At 41.1% G+C, this 15,062-nt stretch overlaps 4 protein-coding genes across 7 annotated transcripts in view; 3 read left to right on the forward strand and 1 right to left on the reverse strand.

Annotated features, from left to right (window-relative positions):
- Window positions 1-2,804, reverse strand: part of LOC130693436 (flotillin-1-like) — a 33,730-nt gene extending 30,926 nt beyond the window's left edge. For 2 of the 3 annotated variants that reach the window (XM_057516582.2, XM_059494694.1), the window contains exons 1-11: window positions 2,657-2,804; window positions 2,059-2,140; window positions 1,870-1,960; window positions 1,666-1,809; window positions 1,481-1,600; window positions 1,199-1,414; window positions 945-1,132; window positions 800-878; window positions 594-725; window positions 356-517; window positions 253-276 (exon numbers count right to left, since the gene is read on the reverse strand). In XM_057516582.2, coding sequence (XP_057372565.1) covers window positions 256-276; window positions 356-517; window positions 594-725; window positions 800-878; window positions 945-1,132; window positions 1,199-1,414; window positions 1,481-1,600; window positions 1,666-1,809; window positions 1,870-1,960; window positions 2,059-2,140; window positions 2,657-2,708 — 1,287 coding nt within the window. In that variant the 5' untranslated portion in view covers window positions 2,709-2,804 and the 3' untranslated portion in view covers window positions 253-255. Of the gene's footprint in view, window positions 1-121; window positions 277-355; window positions 518-593; window positions 726-799; window positions 879-944; window positions 1,133-1,198; window positions 1,415-1,480; window positions 1,601-1,665; window positions 1,810-1,869; window positions 1,961-2,058; window positions 2,141-2,656 lie in introns of those variants that run through there. The other variant, XM_057516579.2, reaches the window with a different exon arrangement.
- Window positions 1-11,523, forward strand: part of LOC130693415 (transport and Golgi organization protein 1-like) — a 41,380-nt gene extending 29,857 nt beyond the window's left edge. Inside the window, exon 7 of the mRNA XM_059494677.1 lies at window positions 11,514-11,523. The gene's annotated coding sequence lies outside the window, so the exon portion shown is untranslated. The remainder of the gene's footprint in view (window positions 1-11,513) is intronic.
- LOC130693453 (uncharacterized) lies at window positions 2,795-5,908 on the forward strand. Its single transcript, XM_057516606.2, has 6 exons — window positions 2,795-4,212; window positions 4,283-4,536; window positions 4,630-4,891; window positions 4,957-5,025; window positions 5,097-5,186; window positions 5,261-5,908. The coding sequence occupies exons 1-6, from the start codon at window positions 4,150-4,152 to the stop codon at window positions 5,312-5,314; spliced, it is 792 nt and encodes a 263-aa protein (XP_057372589.1). The 5' UTR covers window positions 2,795-4,149; the 3' UTR covers window positions 5,315-5,908.
- Window positions 9,665-13,388, forward strand: LOC130693443 (bombesin receptor subtype-3-like). 2 transcript variants are annotated; one of them, XM_059494696.1, is made up of 3 exons: window positions 9,665-9,777; window positions 11,735-11,820; window positions 11,941-13,388. In XM_059494696.1, the coding sequence occupies exons 1-3, from the start codon at window positions 9,695-9,697 to the stop codon at window positions 12,768-12,770; spliced, it is 999 nt and encodes a 332-aa protein (XP_059350679.1). In that variant the 5' UTR covers window positions 9,665-9,694; the 3' UTR covers window positions 12,771-13,388. The 2 variants fall into 2 exon arrangements, with proteins under 2 accessions (XP_059350679.1, XP_057372574.1); XM_057516591.2 differs by lacking the exon at window positions 9,665-9,777 and adding an exon at window positions 10,239-11,025.
- Window positions 13,389-15,062: the final 1,674 nt, after the last annotated feature.

Raw genomic sequence — 15,062 nt, forward strand, 5'->3', positions numbered from 1 at the left:
AGATGTATCTAAACTAACATCTCGTAATTTTGAGCTAATCGTGGCAAGAGTAGGAAATGGAACGAGGACAAACGGACCAACATTATCGGATTGCTATCTGGCGTGGTGATAGGTAAAGTTAATCGTCGTTATTTAATTCCATTTGTTTATTTTTAACAGGTTTGTTTGCGTTGTGACTAAGAAAGAAACGGCTCCAACTTTGATTAAACGTGTTTGCCTGACTCATCGGTGAGTCATCGGCCGTTTACGGTTTCTTCACTTAATTCCGCGCATTGACTGAATTGTTTTAATCGGAAAAAAAAAATTGGTTGAACAACTGCTTTATCGGCGGTTCGTATAAATTGATTAATTATACCTTGGAAACGTCGACACCAGTAAGAGATTTTACCAATTCTGGCATTTTCGTCATAATCTCTAGAACTTCTCCAGTCAGTTTAGCTGCCCCGGTTTCTCCATTGGCCGTCACCATGGTGATTTTCTTGGTCTTGGACATGGGAGTAGCAACTTCATGTGCCATCTGTTCATCAGGTATTCAACCGAAAAGTGATCTAAACTTTTAAATTGGCTCATTTTGATGACTATTTATAGTATACCTTTGGAAGGGACTTCATTAACATGTCCATCAAGGCGGCTTCGTTGTACTCATTGTAAGCCATTGCTTTTTTGCTCATCTGCTCAGCTTCAGCTTTGGCTTTGGCTTCAATTGCAAATGCCTCTGCTTCACCCTGTCTCGTACGTATAAATGGTTCATTTAAAAAAAACTTATCCTTTTAATTATTTATCATATTCAAGAGATCACTTTCAAACGAAGAGCTTCAGCCTCGGCTTTAGCTTCGATCACCGTTTTCTGACGATGAGCCTCAGCCAATTTCTCCAGTCTACGAGAGACGAACGAAGGTTCTTATTTAAAAATTTAAAACATTTGGTAAAAGGTATTACTCTACCTGTATTTTTCTGCTTCTGCAGGACGACGTACAGTGGCTTCCAATTCTTTCTCTTTGCGAACGATTTCCTGTTCTTGAACGAGAATTTGCTGAGCGCGCTCTACCACTTGAATCTGCATCTCTTCTTCTTGCACCTGCTGTTGGATTTTGGCTGCCTGAAGTTCGAAAGCCATTTCGGCTTCTGCTTTCTTCAAAGGTATCGAATTTTATTTTTTTCCGCTAATTAAGCGCACGAAAATTCGAACAAAAATTACCCTTGCGTTGACTTCTTTGTCGTATTCCGCTTTCTTCACCTCGAAATCACGCTGAGCTTTTGCAATTAGAATATCGTTTTTCAAACGCGAAGCCATTCGTTCTTCCTCTGCCATGGCTTCTTTGATTTCCGCTTCCGATTTGGCTTGAGCTTCGCCGATACGTGCGTCTCTCTTAACCTCTGCCGTCCTTCCCATTCCCAGTGCCATCAGGTAGCCCTAAAGAGGAAAATTTTGCGACTGGAATAAATTCCGCGTATAGAATAGATCGATTTATTTTCTAACATTCGCATCGGAAATGTCCTTTAGTGTGTAGGAAACGACGAGAATCCCCATGTTAACGAGATCTGCCGATGCTACTTTGAAAACTTGTTTGCTGAATTTAATGCGGTCTCGGTAGATCTCCTACGTAGTTCATTCAGCGATTCAAAATAGATCCTGAAAGTGCTGTTGTTGTAACTATGTCGTACCTCGACTTTCATCATTCCCATGATTGCGCGCTGATGGCCCTCCAGAGTTTCCATTGCAATATGTTTAATTTCATCTTCTGTTTTCCCGAGAAATTGTTCGCAAGCTGCCAAAAGCATTTCCTGGTTTTGGCCTTGCACTTTGACCTAATGCGTAAAGCTAAGTTTTGAATCGTTACGTTTTTCTTGAAAGACGTATGGTTTTACCTGAGCGATGCCAGTCACTGAAATTGGGACACCTTCAGAAGTGTAAACAGCTGGACTTTCGACTTTCAGCGTAATCGTATTTAGCGAAATCCTTTAGAATAGCAAACGTACGAAATCGTTAATGAATTCTTTGCTGTAATTTATCGTGGTGGACAGTACGTGGTAGCTAGTTTGGTAAGCTAAATTTACCTTTGAAGCTGTTGCACACATGGCCAAACGAAAGCACGGCCGCCGGGAATCAGAATAGGTTTGCCACCGGCGTGACAGCATCCTGCCAAGTAAAAAAAAAGGACAAGAACTATGTGTAAAAGGGGGTCTGCAAAACCATGCGTTATTTAAAATTTTTTCCTAATTTTTTACCGGGACGGTAACGTAATTTCAATTCGTGTTGTACTGGTTTGTATATAAAACGTATTTTCTTGTGGATAGTAACCAAAGTACGAACAACATCAAAGATAGCATAATTCACAGGTTGAACATCATGACAGGTGCCATGTGTTCAGCACAAATGCTGATAAGTTTTTCTGATAAGAGACTATAGTCATGCTCAGTTATTGCTTACGGAACGTAAATATTACTTTTTTTAAATGCCGAACAGAAATAGAACATTGCTTTTCATTTTTGTTTTTAATAAGGCAGTAACGCAAAGAGATGACCTTCAACAATTTATGGTATAACTAGTTTATGTCTTATCGAGTACGATTTAGGGTCTTAAAGAAAACGTAGTGCTTTGATACTTGTGCGTTTAAAATGATTGAAGTTTCAAACTAAACCAGAGCTTAAATACCTGAAACTACCAGCGCTTCGTTCGGTCCACAAGTTACAAAACCCCAAACCATTCTCCTGCAACTGTAAAACTCGCACCAATTGTCACGAAGGTCTCACGTTAACTGCTTTTGTGTTGGTTTGAGTTGCACCACTGAACTGCCCAGTATTTCCCAAATCGAGATAAATATCCAGCGTACACTTCAATGTAAATTTTGATAAGACGATGGGCGGGCAACAACAGCTATTTGGGACTTTTGGTGTAACCATTGTAACCAGAAATAATGCAATCTTACTAAGTGTGACACATTTTCAGTAGCCGTTGAAATAGCGCTGCCTCTAACGTAGAATCTCCAGTCCCAAGATTTTTAGACCCTGTTTCACCACCAATCAATTAACGTCCCCGGGTTACTAATCGTTGCGATGTTCGTACTACTTTAACTCAGCTAAATCGATAGCTTGTTTTTGACGTCATGTTGATGCATAATTCACGACTAGCTCTTACTGAAATTTAAACCGAAGTCCAAAAAACATTAGTAACGCGCGTCTGTCCTCTTCGAAATATTGCTAACTCGGGTTGATTGATTATTGATTTGTAAAACAGTATAACCATATTTAGTCAAATTGATATTGAACAGGCACTTGTAGCGTGATGAAATGACTCCTTGTAGTATAGGGTGTGGTGGGGATGGCCGGCGGTTCGTTACGCTTAACCCTTTTTCCACCTTTCTTACACGCGTTCAATATACTTTGTCAACAGCACAACGCATTATGAATAAAAAATTGATTAGTTTATTTTCTTATCAAAGAATCGAGTACGTCTTGCGCTATACAGCGACGATGTATTTGAATGTCCGGACATAAAAACTTGTTTTCCTCCATTGCTGTTTGAAAGGCTTCTAAACTATCAATGGCGAATGATCTCTTTCGGTCTCTGTCACCTGTTTTCTGGTTTCTGCGTCTAACGGGTGGAACGCCTTTCTTTCACAGCGGATCATCAGCTGGAATTTTGGGTTTCCGTTGGTGTCATCCGCAGACGTTCTGGTTTGCTTTCGTCACCCTCGTTCATCTCAGTTTTATCTCAGCCCAAGTGTTTGGAGGCCTTTTTACTTTGAAAGATAATTCCACAATAGTTGAAAATTCTAGCGTTAACAGTTCAACTATTCGTTTAACTAACACCATCTCGCAGGCTCGTTATCTTATAGATACATTTTTCCTATCCAAATTTATTCACTTTCATTTGGCCAGTCTTCAAAATTTGTTTGAGAACTTGAATTGTGTTGATGCTGTTTACCCCATAGCTTTCACTGATGTCCAACGAGCTCGAAAAATAATTGTTATTGGAATCTTTGTTAACCTTTTTTGGGTAAACAATGTTTTCGACGATTTTCATGCAACCGTTTGGCCATGTTTAGCTTTGATTGCTGTAACCATTTACCGTACTTTTATCTCTAGCACGTAGCTTTCTTGATCAATGGATTCATTTTTCAAGTGCATTTAAACGAGCCCGATTGGATGCTGATCGTTCGAATATTGAATAACTTAATGCACGCTGTTGGCCAATTGCATTCCAACATGGTAAGATTCATTTGTATGTCCCTGAAATTTTAAAACGCAATTAATTTCATGTCTTTTTTTTAACCACTAGTTGGTGATTTTGTTTGCCAGCTTGTGCTATATGGTTGGTCTTCGTTTCGGTGGTCTCACAAAGACGTTACAGCAGCTTATCGTTACTGACGGCACATTCCGGTTAACCTGTAATGGATGGACAAACGTCACAGCTGAATCGCCAAATAAAAATCCTTGCAACACTCGCCCTTCTACGCAAAATCAAGTACTTCCTGACGAATCGTTGTCTGATGTCGATCGACCTGCTACAGCGATGAAAGAATTACGTTACCGGTACGTAAAACTATTAATGAATGACGGTACTGTGTAATTGATTTGCTGTGCAGTCTTATTTCATCGTAATTGTAGAAATTTCTTTCTTTTCAGTCCATTGACTTTGCGTTTAGTTTTTCTGAAAACGATTTACTTGACGCTGTGCGAGGCAGTGTTAACCCATCTGAACAAAGCCTTCGGGTTGTCTTTGCTGTTCTACCTGATCTCCAAGTTGATCAGTGCTTCGATAGGATGTCATGGATTTTTGCAGGACTTGATGAATCTCTCTCTTGGCTTATTTTGGTTTTTTGTTAATGTTCCGGACATCACTGGCATTTTCGTCTTATTCCAATCTGCCGACTACGTCCGTGGCGAGGTACGTGGATTTGTCATTGATCTTTTATTGCTTGATTTTATTTTATTATCTACTTTCTGTTAAAGGTGAAACAGTTCTTTAGTTTAGTGGCCCAAATTTCGACGCAAGATCTATCCATAGTGGAGCGCAGTGAAGTATATTAACTCACACGAGAAATTGACTACTTCCATTTCGTGTACCTGATACGTGACTGATTTGCATGCAGTTACAAACTTTCATTTTGCAAGTGCAAGGGGAGTCTATTGAATTATCCGTCTGCGGACTCTTTAAGTTGGGCAAGCAACTACTCCCCGCGGTAATATGAGCACTTCGGTTGGTGAATGTCGTCCGCTTTAAAGTTCTAAAGTAAAATCAATGGTTCACGGTCAGGTTGCCGGGACGATAGCTACCTACATGTTGGTCCTATTCCAGTTCAATCAATAGAGGAACCACCCGTCATTACTGCGTTCTACTTTGTTCGAGCAGCTAAACATCCTCTGCAGCAAGGCAAGTTGTATCCGGCAATAACAGATGTGGCCAATGTACTTGATGCGTCCTTTTCCCTTTTGAATTCATGTCGATGGTATTGCAAAACACGTTGGCAGTCCCTATGATAAAATCGCAAACCAGTGTAGAGCACAAGAAACAACCTCGTTGTGTGGAATACTAGCCGTTCGTAAAAGAATCCGACACTTGTATTCGTAATATAATAAATCTGTCTAACCTGGGGTTGCGGGAAAGCATTGAGGGGCTCAACTAGGCCATCGTCAAAAGTTATGGCACTCGTTTCAAATGCTCCCTACGCTAGGCTCTTTCCCAGACGAAGCAACGTGAATGGTAAATCAATACTCTTTTGGCTCGTGAACCACCCAGAGCTTCTTTTAGTAGTTCTGATGCAAAGGCAAATCAGCAAAAAGAAATTTGATGCAGCATCCACGACTGATGTTTTTGCAGCATCATTTTGCACGTAAGATAATGGGTGGGTGTTTGTTTGACGGCTACCACTTCACTTCTGCTTGTGTGTCATGATACATTGATTAATACTTCGCAGTAATTAAACACACCCTGATATTGGGGCCGTGTCATTCTGCACATGCCATATAGCAGCTGGATTGCTGCTTTCTTATTAACGTTTATCTCGATAATCGATTTATTTGTTCCAAGTCACAGCAGCCGTCGTCTGCTCACGTCAGTCATGAGAAAATAAATTCAAGTCGAGTTGTGTTTTGAAAGCGTTATAGCTTTTTTCTATTTATGTGCATCAATTTCTTCGGTGTCTTTGCAGTATGGAAGAGTAACGACAAGAAGCCATCTCTGGTAGGTCTGATTATCATTTGTTAGAAATTTCTCATGTCTAGTTTTTCAAGATGGTGAGAACTAAGAGCTAGATAATCTATTGACATAGGACGTTTTAAGCCCATGGTACACGTACGTCTCTTTTAGCTCTCTCACCCCAAATGTTTGGATAAGTTTCGTTTCGCTTCCGATGGTAATGTACAAACAGAAGGAAGTGTGCCTCAGAATTAGATAATGGTCCTTTTCGTTTCACTTTGTTCTAAATCGCAAACAAAACGACCGAGTTGTTTTTCTACAGTCTGGCCAATTTCCAGATGTTCTTTCAGCAGCTTAGACGCCACCGATCGTTAATTTCTAATCCCACCCAGAAGTGCTCATCAAGCAGGCAAAGCAATGGTCATCGGCATCCCCATCAACGTATTTTTAGCTGATTCTTGCCAAGTCTACCACCAGAAATTTAGTCGTAAAGCTCTTAAAAGCATTTTTTACATTTCCCTGACATCTGGTGTTGTTAACCTTCCCTCTCGTCGTTTGACACCATCAATGTCACTTTAAAAAACACAGAATATTTCAAACCTTTCGTAGAATTGAAATTCCCTATTTCAATCTTTGACATTATACGATTACCGTCCGTTAAATTCGTTTGCCTACCAGACCATGGTGACCATCGATCAGTCACCGTAATCGAGTATCTAGGTTACCTTCACTGGTTCTCTCCAAACAGATCGGTTTACGTCAATCGGTTGCCACGAATTTGTCGTGGATTTTCCGCCTCCGTGTACACGTTTTCTTCACAAGTGTCTCGTATATCTTGCCTATCTTTGCCACGTGTCAGGCCGTTGCCTACTACACATAGTTCCACTGATGCCTTTGTCGTGCTTTTGTGCCAATCTATCGAGCTACTGGCGGAATCGACAAATAGGGCAAGCAACTCCCAATGGTAGATTGTCAGCACGTCTTAGAAGTTGCCCTTTTTTTTTCAAATTGCAATCACGGATTTATCTTGGGTGGGAATTCTAATCGTGAAGATTCTTCATCTTACACGATTAGAAACGCCCCGAACAAGGGATTGAAAATTACATTGTTTTTTTCTCCCGGAAATGGTACTGGGTCCGTTGGACAAATGAAGATTTTAGCTATTTTAGACAATCACAATAGACTCTGCATTCGTTATCCGTTCAGGATAGCCTTTTTTGTTTGCTGTTTGCTTAAACCCCTATTGACCAATTCACTTCGCTCGCCCTCTCTTAACGATCTATTGGTTAGAAACAAAGCCTTGTTTTCCTGTCCCAAGCGTTTGTTTCGCTCTGTTTGTGTCTGTAATGACTGACGCCACTGCGCGCCCTCTTCCCTCCCTGGAAGATAAACGAGAACACGCTTTAATAGCGTGATATCCTCCTTTGTGCTAGTGGTAGCCTTTTGTGCGGGAATCGCAGGGTGGTAGCCGAGTACGTAACCGCGTCTTGAATGACAACAAGCAATCAACAACATACGTGTACCGATAGAAGTTTTAGTCGTGCGGAGGTGAGACGCAAGTCATAGCAAGCTAGTTAAGCCAACTGTTGAAGAAAGGAAATGTCGAATCGATGAACGTGTTGGAGGACGAAAACTTCTGACGTACTTGTCAAATCAATAAATATGCGTCGCTGATTGCGCCAATCCATACCTCGTTAATTTTAGCGACGTGCAAGGAATAAACAAACAAAAAATTGGTTGCTGAATTACGTTTAGCCAATTTTTTTGTTTGGTTATTTTTGAAAATTATATTCATTCTTAAGCAAGTGAGTCAACATATGCAACTGTAGACGTAAAATGGGCCGGGCAATGGTATAAAAAAAAGGAACTCTATAGGGAAAGGACATCTAGATAACGCTTTTGTTTATGGAATGTGGGCGCATCTGCACGAAGTAAAAAAAGAAAACAAGTTCATCGATACGGCAATATCCATCAATAACCAAATAAGAGATAGAAACCTTAATGCTGCGTTATACTGCGCCTTCATTCCCTGGCCATTTATTATTATTATTGTTATTTTTTTTTTTCTGCACTTTTGGCTTCTTTCCAAGAGTAACTTTCTATTTTTTACGAGTCACTGCGAATTTTACGGCTGTTTACAAGGTTACTGGGTACAATTGACCAATAATGAAAATGGCTGGTGTTGCTAGGTCAGCCGGAACGTGTCTCCGTGTTATGAGGACCGTTTAACTTTTTTGTCACGCAAACGCCAGCTAAACGTTGGGAATTCGTTCCCGTGTTATCCGGCGCGTATAGACCTATAGACGTACAATTTATGTATGACTGTTATTGATTTTATTGGAACAAAACTGGGGCCACAAGGTCGCAGCACTTGTCCCCGCAACATTCGAACTTGTCAATTCTTGTTGAATTATAGAAGTAGCTTGTCTATATCGATTGGATTGGCGAAAATGTTAGGAGACCGTAACGTTTTCACGCCTGAGTTGTCAATTTCGTTACACAGACAACTTCACAAAAAAAAATCAAACACCTTTCTCCCTTCCAGTTTCTGCGCTGATTACACGCTTAAACGTGTTTGTACTGCTATGCACAGTATGTTCATTCAGTTATTTATATCTTGCTCGTTATTTCATGAAATGTATTTATAAATTCATGCACGTAGAAAAGAGAGAGAAACAGGGCCGCATAAAAAGACCGTGCATCTGACGGCCGGAAAATGAAACGGCCGCAAGTTTTGAAAAATTCCGCTTTAAATCTTTCGGTCGTTTTTTAAGAGGCAGGTGGCAACGCTTGAAGAACTCGATAAATTTCTTTCCTTAAAAAACGCCCCATATTTTTCCCTTGGTCTTTCCCCTGCTGAGTTTCAGTGGAGAAATCATGACGTTTCGTTCCACGAACAGTTCAACGCAAACACACAGTGAAAGAGATTCGAGTGGCAAAATATTTGTTCAGCAGGTTGCTGAGTCCTTCGAATTCATTTATGGCGTGAAATGTATTCCAGGAATAGAAAAAAATAGAACCCAATGCTTTCATGCATAAAAAGGGGGCGTCTCAGACGGCCAGTTATTTTATTTGTGACGTTGCGGCTTAAATTTAGCACGTATGCACGAGCGTTACTCGATGGGACCTGGGGCAATATGCGATTTCACACCCGCTTACAGCTAGTGAACATCCGCATCGATTGTAGTTTCTTACTCCTTTCGTTCTTAATTTTCAAGGAACGTCACGTATAACGTCAGCATACATAGTGGGTCATAACTCTCGAAAATTGTGTGCGGTTATAACGGACCCCCCACGCAACTTCCCGGAGTTTTTGAACGGAACTGTCGGAACTATTACCACTGTGTGTGTGTGTGTGTTCATAATTCACGCGGTTGTGTAACGAAAAAAAAAACGCAAATCCGCGCTCGCTAAAATGATGCGTGTTCGTCCCACGTACCGTAAAACCAACAGTGTTTGTACTTTCTCATTATTTTCCAATGCCAGTGTGTTGACTTTATGACCGACCTTTCAAAGCAGCGCACTCCTCGATCCGTTCCGGAATTCTAGACAATGTTTATTTGCAATTTCATGGATCTGAACAGCCAGTCAAAATGCGGACAAACAACTGGACTGCGAATAGAAAGGTCATTCATGTAGATAATTAAAAGCGACAACCACTAAAGTTAAAGGTCGAAAGCTTCCCAAAGCAAATCTGCAACTTACAATTGTTAAGTTTTGTTTTGGCACGAAAGGTATGCGTCCTTCATAAAGTGCCAATATTTCTGTCACCGAATTGAAAAGAAAACATTCACGTTGCCCCAAAATTTAGGCTTATTTCCAAGACGCGTATTACAACTGAAAAATAAAAACGAAATTCCTTTTCGTTCGGATCTTAACGGGTCGCTCTTTTAAAATGCGCTGGCGCGCCGATGGGCGACGAAAGCGCGGAGGGCGTTCCTTATCCCACTCCCACGTCTTGCTGTGGTTGTCGTAGTATAGGCCACAACCGCTTATGGGTATCAGACGTTAGATCGAAAAGTGTTATATTCGTCGGAGGTCGTGAATTTGTTCGCAAGACGACAGACGTGCGGGTCTCTCCCGTTTCTTTTCAAGTGCGGCCACGGTGAACTCACGTAAAGAGCAATGCAGCAAGTGTTTCTCGTCATTGTTGGTTTTAGATTTCAAGCCAAGCATCTGCCATTTACCGAAGACCAAATAAACCGTGACCGCTCTTAGCCAAAAGTTGTGTTTAAATTTTTCAAAAATTTCTTTTTTTTTTTTTTGCTGTTGTTGATTTGCTGGATTTTTTTTGTGTGTTTGCTCCGACGTTCCTTTTGGAGGTTTTTGGATATCGCGCACAGGGGGCTTACTTCATCATCGTCATCAGGCCGTCGCAAGACGTCCTGTTTTGTTTCGCTTGTCAAGTTGATCGGAAACAACTGGCTGCTGTCACGTGATGCCCAATTCTTCCAGTGTGCCGTCATGTCTCCTCGCGCACATCTTGCTCGGTAGTATCGAGTAGTATCTCTGTGGTATCTCACCGATCATTCCGCATCGGTCGACGACACGGTGCGGAGTGGTAAGCTTTTAAATCTCGCCTCTGCGTCCGGAGATGAACTTTGAGCCGAGGCTCATTGCCGCTTACTGTGTAGTCCCGCAAGTGTTTTCGTGAGCCCCAATATCATTTTTTTCATGATGGATATGAACGTTTACGACACGGCGCTCTTCTCGTTCACGTTGGTAGAAGCAGCCGCCATCGTCCTGGGCAATGGATTACTGGTGGTGACTTTTGTCCGACACAGAACTTTGCTTAACGCCATGAACTGTTATATCTGCTCCATGTGTTTTTCGGGACTCATCACGGGTATCATCGTTCCACTCGGTTTCGGCAACTACGTCGGGTAAGGCGGAAGACCATGGCGTCGTAGGTTGTTTTTTTTGTTTTTTTTTTTGTTTTTTTTTTTACCGCTGACAGTCAAGCGGAAGGATATGTTTGCTATTCCTACTTAACTTTCCATATCAGTTGCGTTTACAACAAATAGCAGAAGCTGACAGATTACAAAGTATAGTCGAGGGCAGAGCCCGCAACGACAGGGTGCCATGTTTCAAGCGGGCAGAGTGCTGACAGTGCTTTCGCAGGCCACAATAATGGATCGTTCTTTATTTGCTCTTGTATTTAGTCTTCTTTTATTATCCGTTTGTTTTATCTTTTTCTCAGCGGGAGAGGCAATTTGCCCGAGCCACGACACACACAAAAAAGGCAGACAATCTTGATCTGTATGTTGTTTTTTTTTTTGCGATGTGTGTATTCGTGACTGCGATTATTCAGCGGGATTCTAGTCGTGATCGATAGAGTAGACCTTTTTGCGTGATAGATACGAATATAAAGGAAGGTGGACAAATAGAATTCTTTCTCTCGGACTGTTATGTTAACTTGATTAACGCATCTAAGATAACACAACTAATCAGAAAATTAGCCATGACTCATTGCGTGCTCACCCTAATATTCTGATAGACTACGTTTTTGTTATTGCAAATAGATAAATAGAAAAGATTTTGACTCATCATTAAAAAGCTAATAGATTAAAACTTTCTTCTATTTATTTGCAGGCCTTACACAGTTTCGGGACTAAGTTTACCCAAATGCTACGTTCAAAACGTCAAGACATCCATATTCTTCGCTACGGCGTGTAATAGTAAGAGAAATGTTTAACTATCCTAAAGATCTCGCCATAAATAAAACTTAAGTTCCTTTTTGTTTTGTTATAATACTCATCCATTAAAATGTGAACCTCGATCTTCCCCTGAAAACAAAGGTATTTCCTGCATGCTGGCCATGGCTGTGGAAAGGTGGCGGACGCTGCTGTCGACGAATTCCCGCCAGCGAAGAGGTCCCGCCAATTTGACCTGCAAGTTGATCATTCTGGCCGGCTGGGCCGTGTCGTTTACATACGCGTGTGTTCTTATATCTATTCAAGAAGTGGATGATGTGCCCATCCTGTACGAAGGTGCGGCCACCAATTCGTGTTTGCAGGACAATCAGACGCAGTGCTCCGATTTCGAATTTTGTTTCACCGTCGATCCGGAGAATTTGGCACTTGTCCGAAAAGTCAATCTTGTCTCTTTAGTGGCCGTTTTCATTATACCCCTCTGCATCATCAGCGTCATCTACACTGTCCTAGTCACGCGGCTCTTACGCAACGCACAGCAAAGTGAAAAGGCCAACCGGGGAGCTTGCAGCATCCACCGGGCCAAATTGAGAGCCATGCAGGCCATGATCCTGGTGGTTGTCATTTTCGCCATGTGCTGGCTGCCCGGCCACGTTTTCTTCGTCTGGTCTCTGTCGACGAATCCGCACAAAGTGGAGAGAGGCGCCGCGTTCCACACGGTCCCGCTCCGACTGAGACTCATCAGCGATTTCGTGTTCCACCTGGTCATCACGCACCATTGGATCCAGGTCTTCATTTATCCTCGATACAGTCGACAGCTGGCCAATGCCATTAAAGAGACGACCACTTTCTTTCTTTCCTGGTTCATGATGGACGCTTGCCGACGTCATTGTGGCCAGGGTCAGCAGCCGACGTCGGTCAAAGCGACGAAGACGTCCAATGCGCATGCCACTTGCATTTCTGCATCTATGGTCTGAACGTTTATACAAACATGGAGCAGACAGACGACAGAGAGATATACAAGCTTATGGCTATCAATCTTACGAGTTTATTATCGCGTTTTTGTTCTGCCATTGTTTTTGAAAACTGTGGGCTCCTATGCTCGTTCTCGTTATTGTGTATATACATACAGGAGGAACTCGCACACACAATGCAACAGCATGCAGTCTGATGTCTATCGGCCGGGCCCAACGTAAACAAATTACATTCAGTCCCTTCCCCAAAAAAACTCCTTTATACAAGTAACACAATCATTGGCTATATATAGTGGAAGCGAAAGTGGAAGACACGCAGCGGAAAGAGAAGATGGATTATTTGGGAAAAGAGCACAGGCCACCCAAAGTTGGACGTGTAAACATAAGTGTACAGATTGTGTTATAATATTCGCAGAATGGCGGTTGCTACGTCCAGCGCCCGCCTGTCCTTTATGTACTACGATGGCGCGGGTATACTTGTACGTTTCGCTGTCTGTTCTTGGTTGTTTCTACACTCCACCTCACTATCAGTTTCTGAAATTGTTTTATTCTCGTTTTCGTTCCTGTTAATTGATGTGTACCAATAAACATCGCGACAAATATATCTATGCACGCAATCGCTTTACGTCACTTTACTTTTTCTACCCAAGGTAAAAATGTAGTGCGGTAAATTATGTCGAGTTTTAAATGTGGCGTTTGGTTAGCAAATGCAATTAATCATGTATACCAAAGTCTATCTCAGTAATGAAGCCACCACCCACTTCAAAATCAAATTTGAATCTCGCCCTTCCCCTTTCACTTCTCAATTGGAGAAACAAGCCTGACCTTTTTGTACAAAAACTAATTAACTATAAGTCCCAAGTCAAAACGAACCTGGTTTCGACATCAGTTTTAAATTTTGAATACAAAACATGTATTTCTATAGCAGTATCTGTGTTTTTAAAAAATAAATAAATAAAGTCGGGCTTATTTGTTTGTCGGGCTTATTTTTATGGCAATCCGTTTTACCAAAAAAAAAAAGTCGGCCTTTTTTTTTCCTTGGTCATTGCCATCGCCATCTTTATTTTCAAGAAAATTATTCATTTGCTCGTCAAAGCAGTTATTTTTAAAATATATCGAATATTGGTCTGTAGCATGATTGCGCTGTACCGGACTGGCGCACCAACGTTTGTAACTGATTTTTCCTTTTAATGACTAAGTAAGCCCGACTTTTCTCGGTCGGGCTTAAAAAAAATTTCTGCAAAAACTGACCCTCATCGGAATTGGTTGAATATCACAGGATATACTCAAAATTGGATGCTGATTCCGGAGAAATTGCTATTTTTTTCATTAGGTTAATCGTTTTTGAAAAACACCGAATATTTGGCATAAGGCTAGCGCACCAGTACGCTACAGCGCTAGTGCGATGCAGTAGATATATTCGGTGAGTGTATGTAGAGAACTAACTAGAAATCTGACCGGTAGATAGCGATAGCAGTGGCTTGAAAAAAAAGCCCGACAAATAAATATGGCAATCCGTTTAACATAAAAAAAAAAAAAAAATGGCGGAAAAAAAATAAAAAATCGCACTTTTTTCTTTTTTTCCGACACGTAGCCATCTACCGCTCAGACTCATTATTACTGGCGTAGGCAATTTCAGTCCATTGGATGCCATTCGCAGTTAGTTCAGTAGCGTGGATGGAGAATAAAGCGTGGTTGGAGGAACAATTGAAAAATGGATAAGATAATACAACAAAAGGATGATAAGTATAAACATTATTATATTTGTTTTGAATTATTAATTATTGTTTATTAGATCAAATTATGGACCTGCAGGCTCAATTATTGCAACAGCACAAAATATTAGATAACAGCAAAGCTAAGGATTGTAAGGCCTAATACATAATGATTCTATTTATTTGCTTTTATTCATTTGTGTTTTGTAGCTCAAAGGTTGAGTCTACAAGCTCAGCTAGGGGAAAAGAACAAATTGGAATGGAACAGTTTCCAAACAGTGAAGGAGGTTTTTCCAAACTCAAACCTAACTGAACATGAGGATGAATTGGCATTAGGCGAACACAGTCAGGTACCTAAACTTTTCAAATAAGAATTCAAAATAAGTATAGAATTTTAACAAACAATTATTTATTGTTTAGTTATTCAGTCTACCACCTGACAGTGTGTTAAATTTAAATTCTGTTAGTGCTGCACAAAAAGAATCGTTAGTAATAAGCCCATGCAGTGAAGGAAGTGAACAATTGTGGGTCCGTATTTGGGCCGAAAATGGGTGTGGTACGGAAACCAAGATATGGCACA

This window comes from Daphnia carinata, chromosome 3 (assembly GCF_022539665.2).
Source record: "Daphnia carinata strain CSIRO-1 chromosome 3, CSIRO_AGI_Dcar_HiC_V3, whole genome shotgun sequence".
NCBI classification, from domain to species: domain Eukaryota; kingdom Metazoa; phylum Arthropoda; class Branchiopoda; order Diplostraca; family Daphniidae; genus Daphnia; species Daphnia carinata.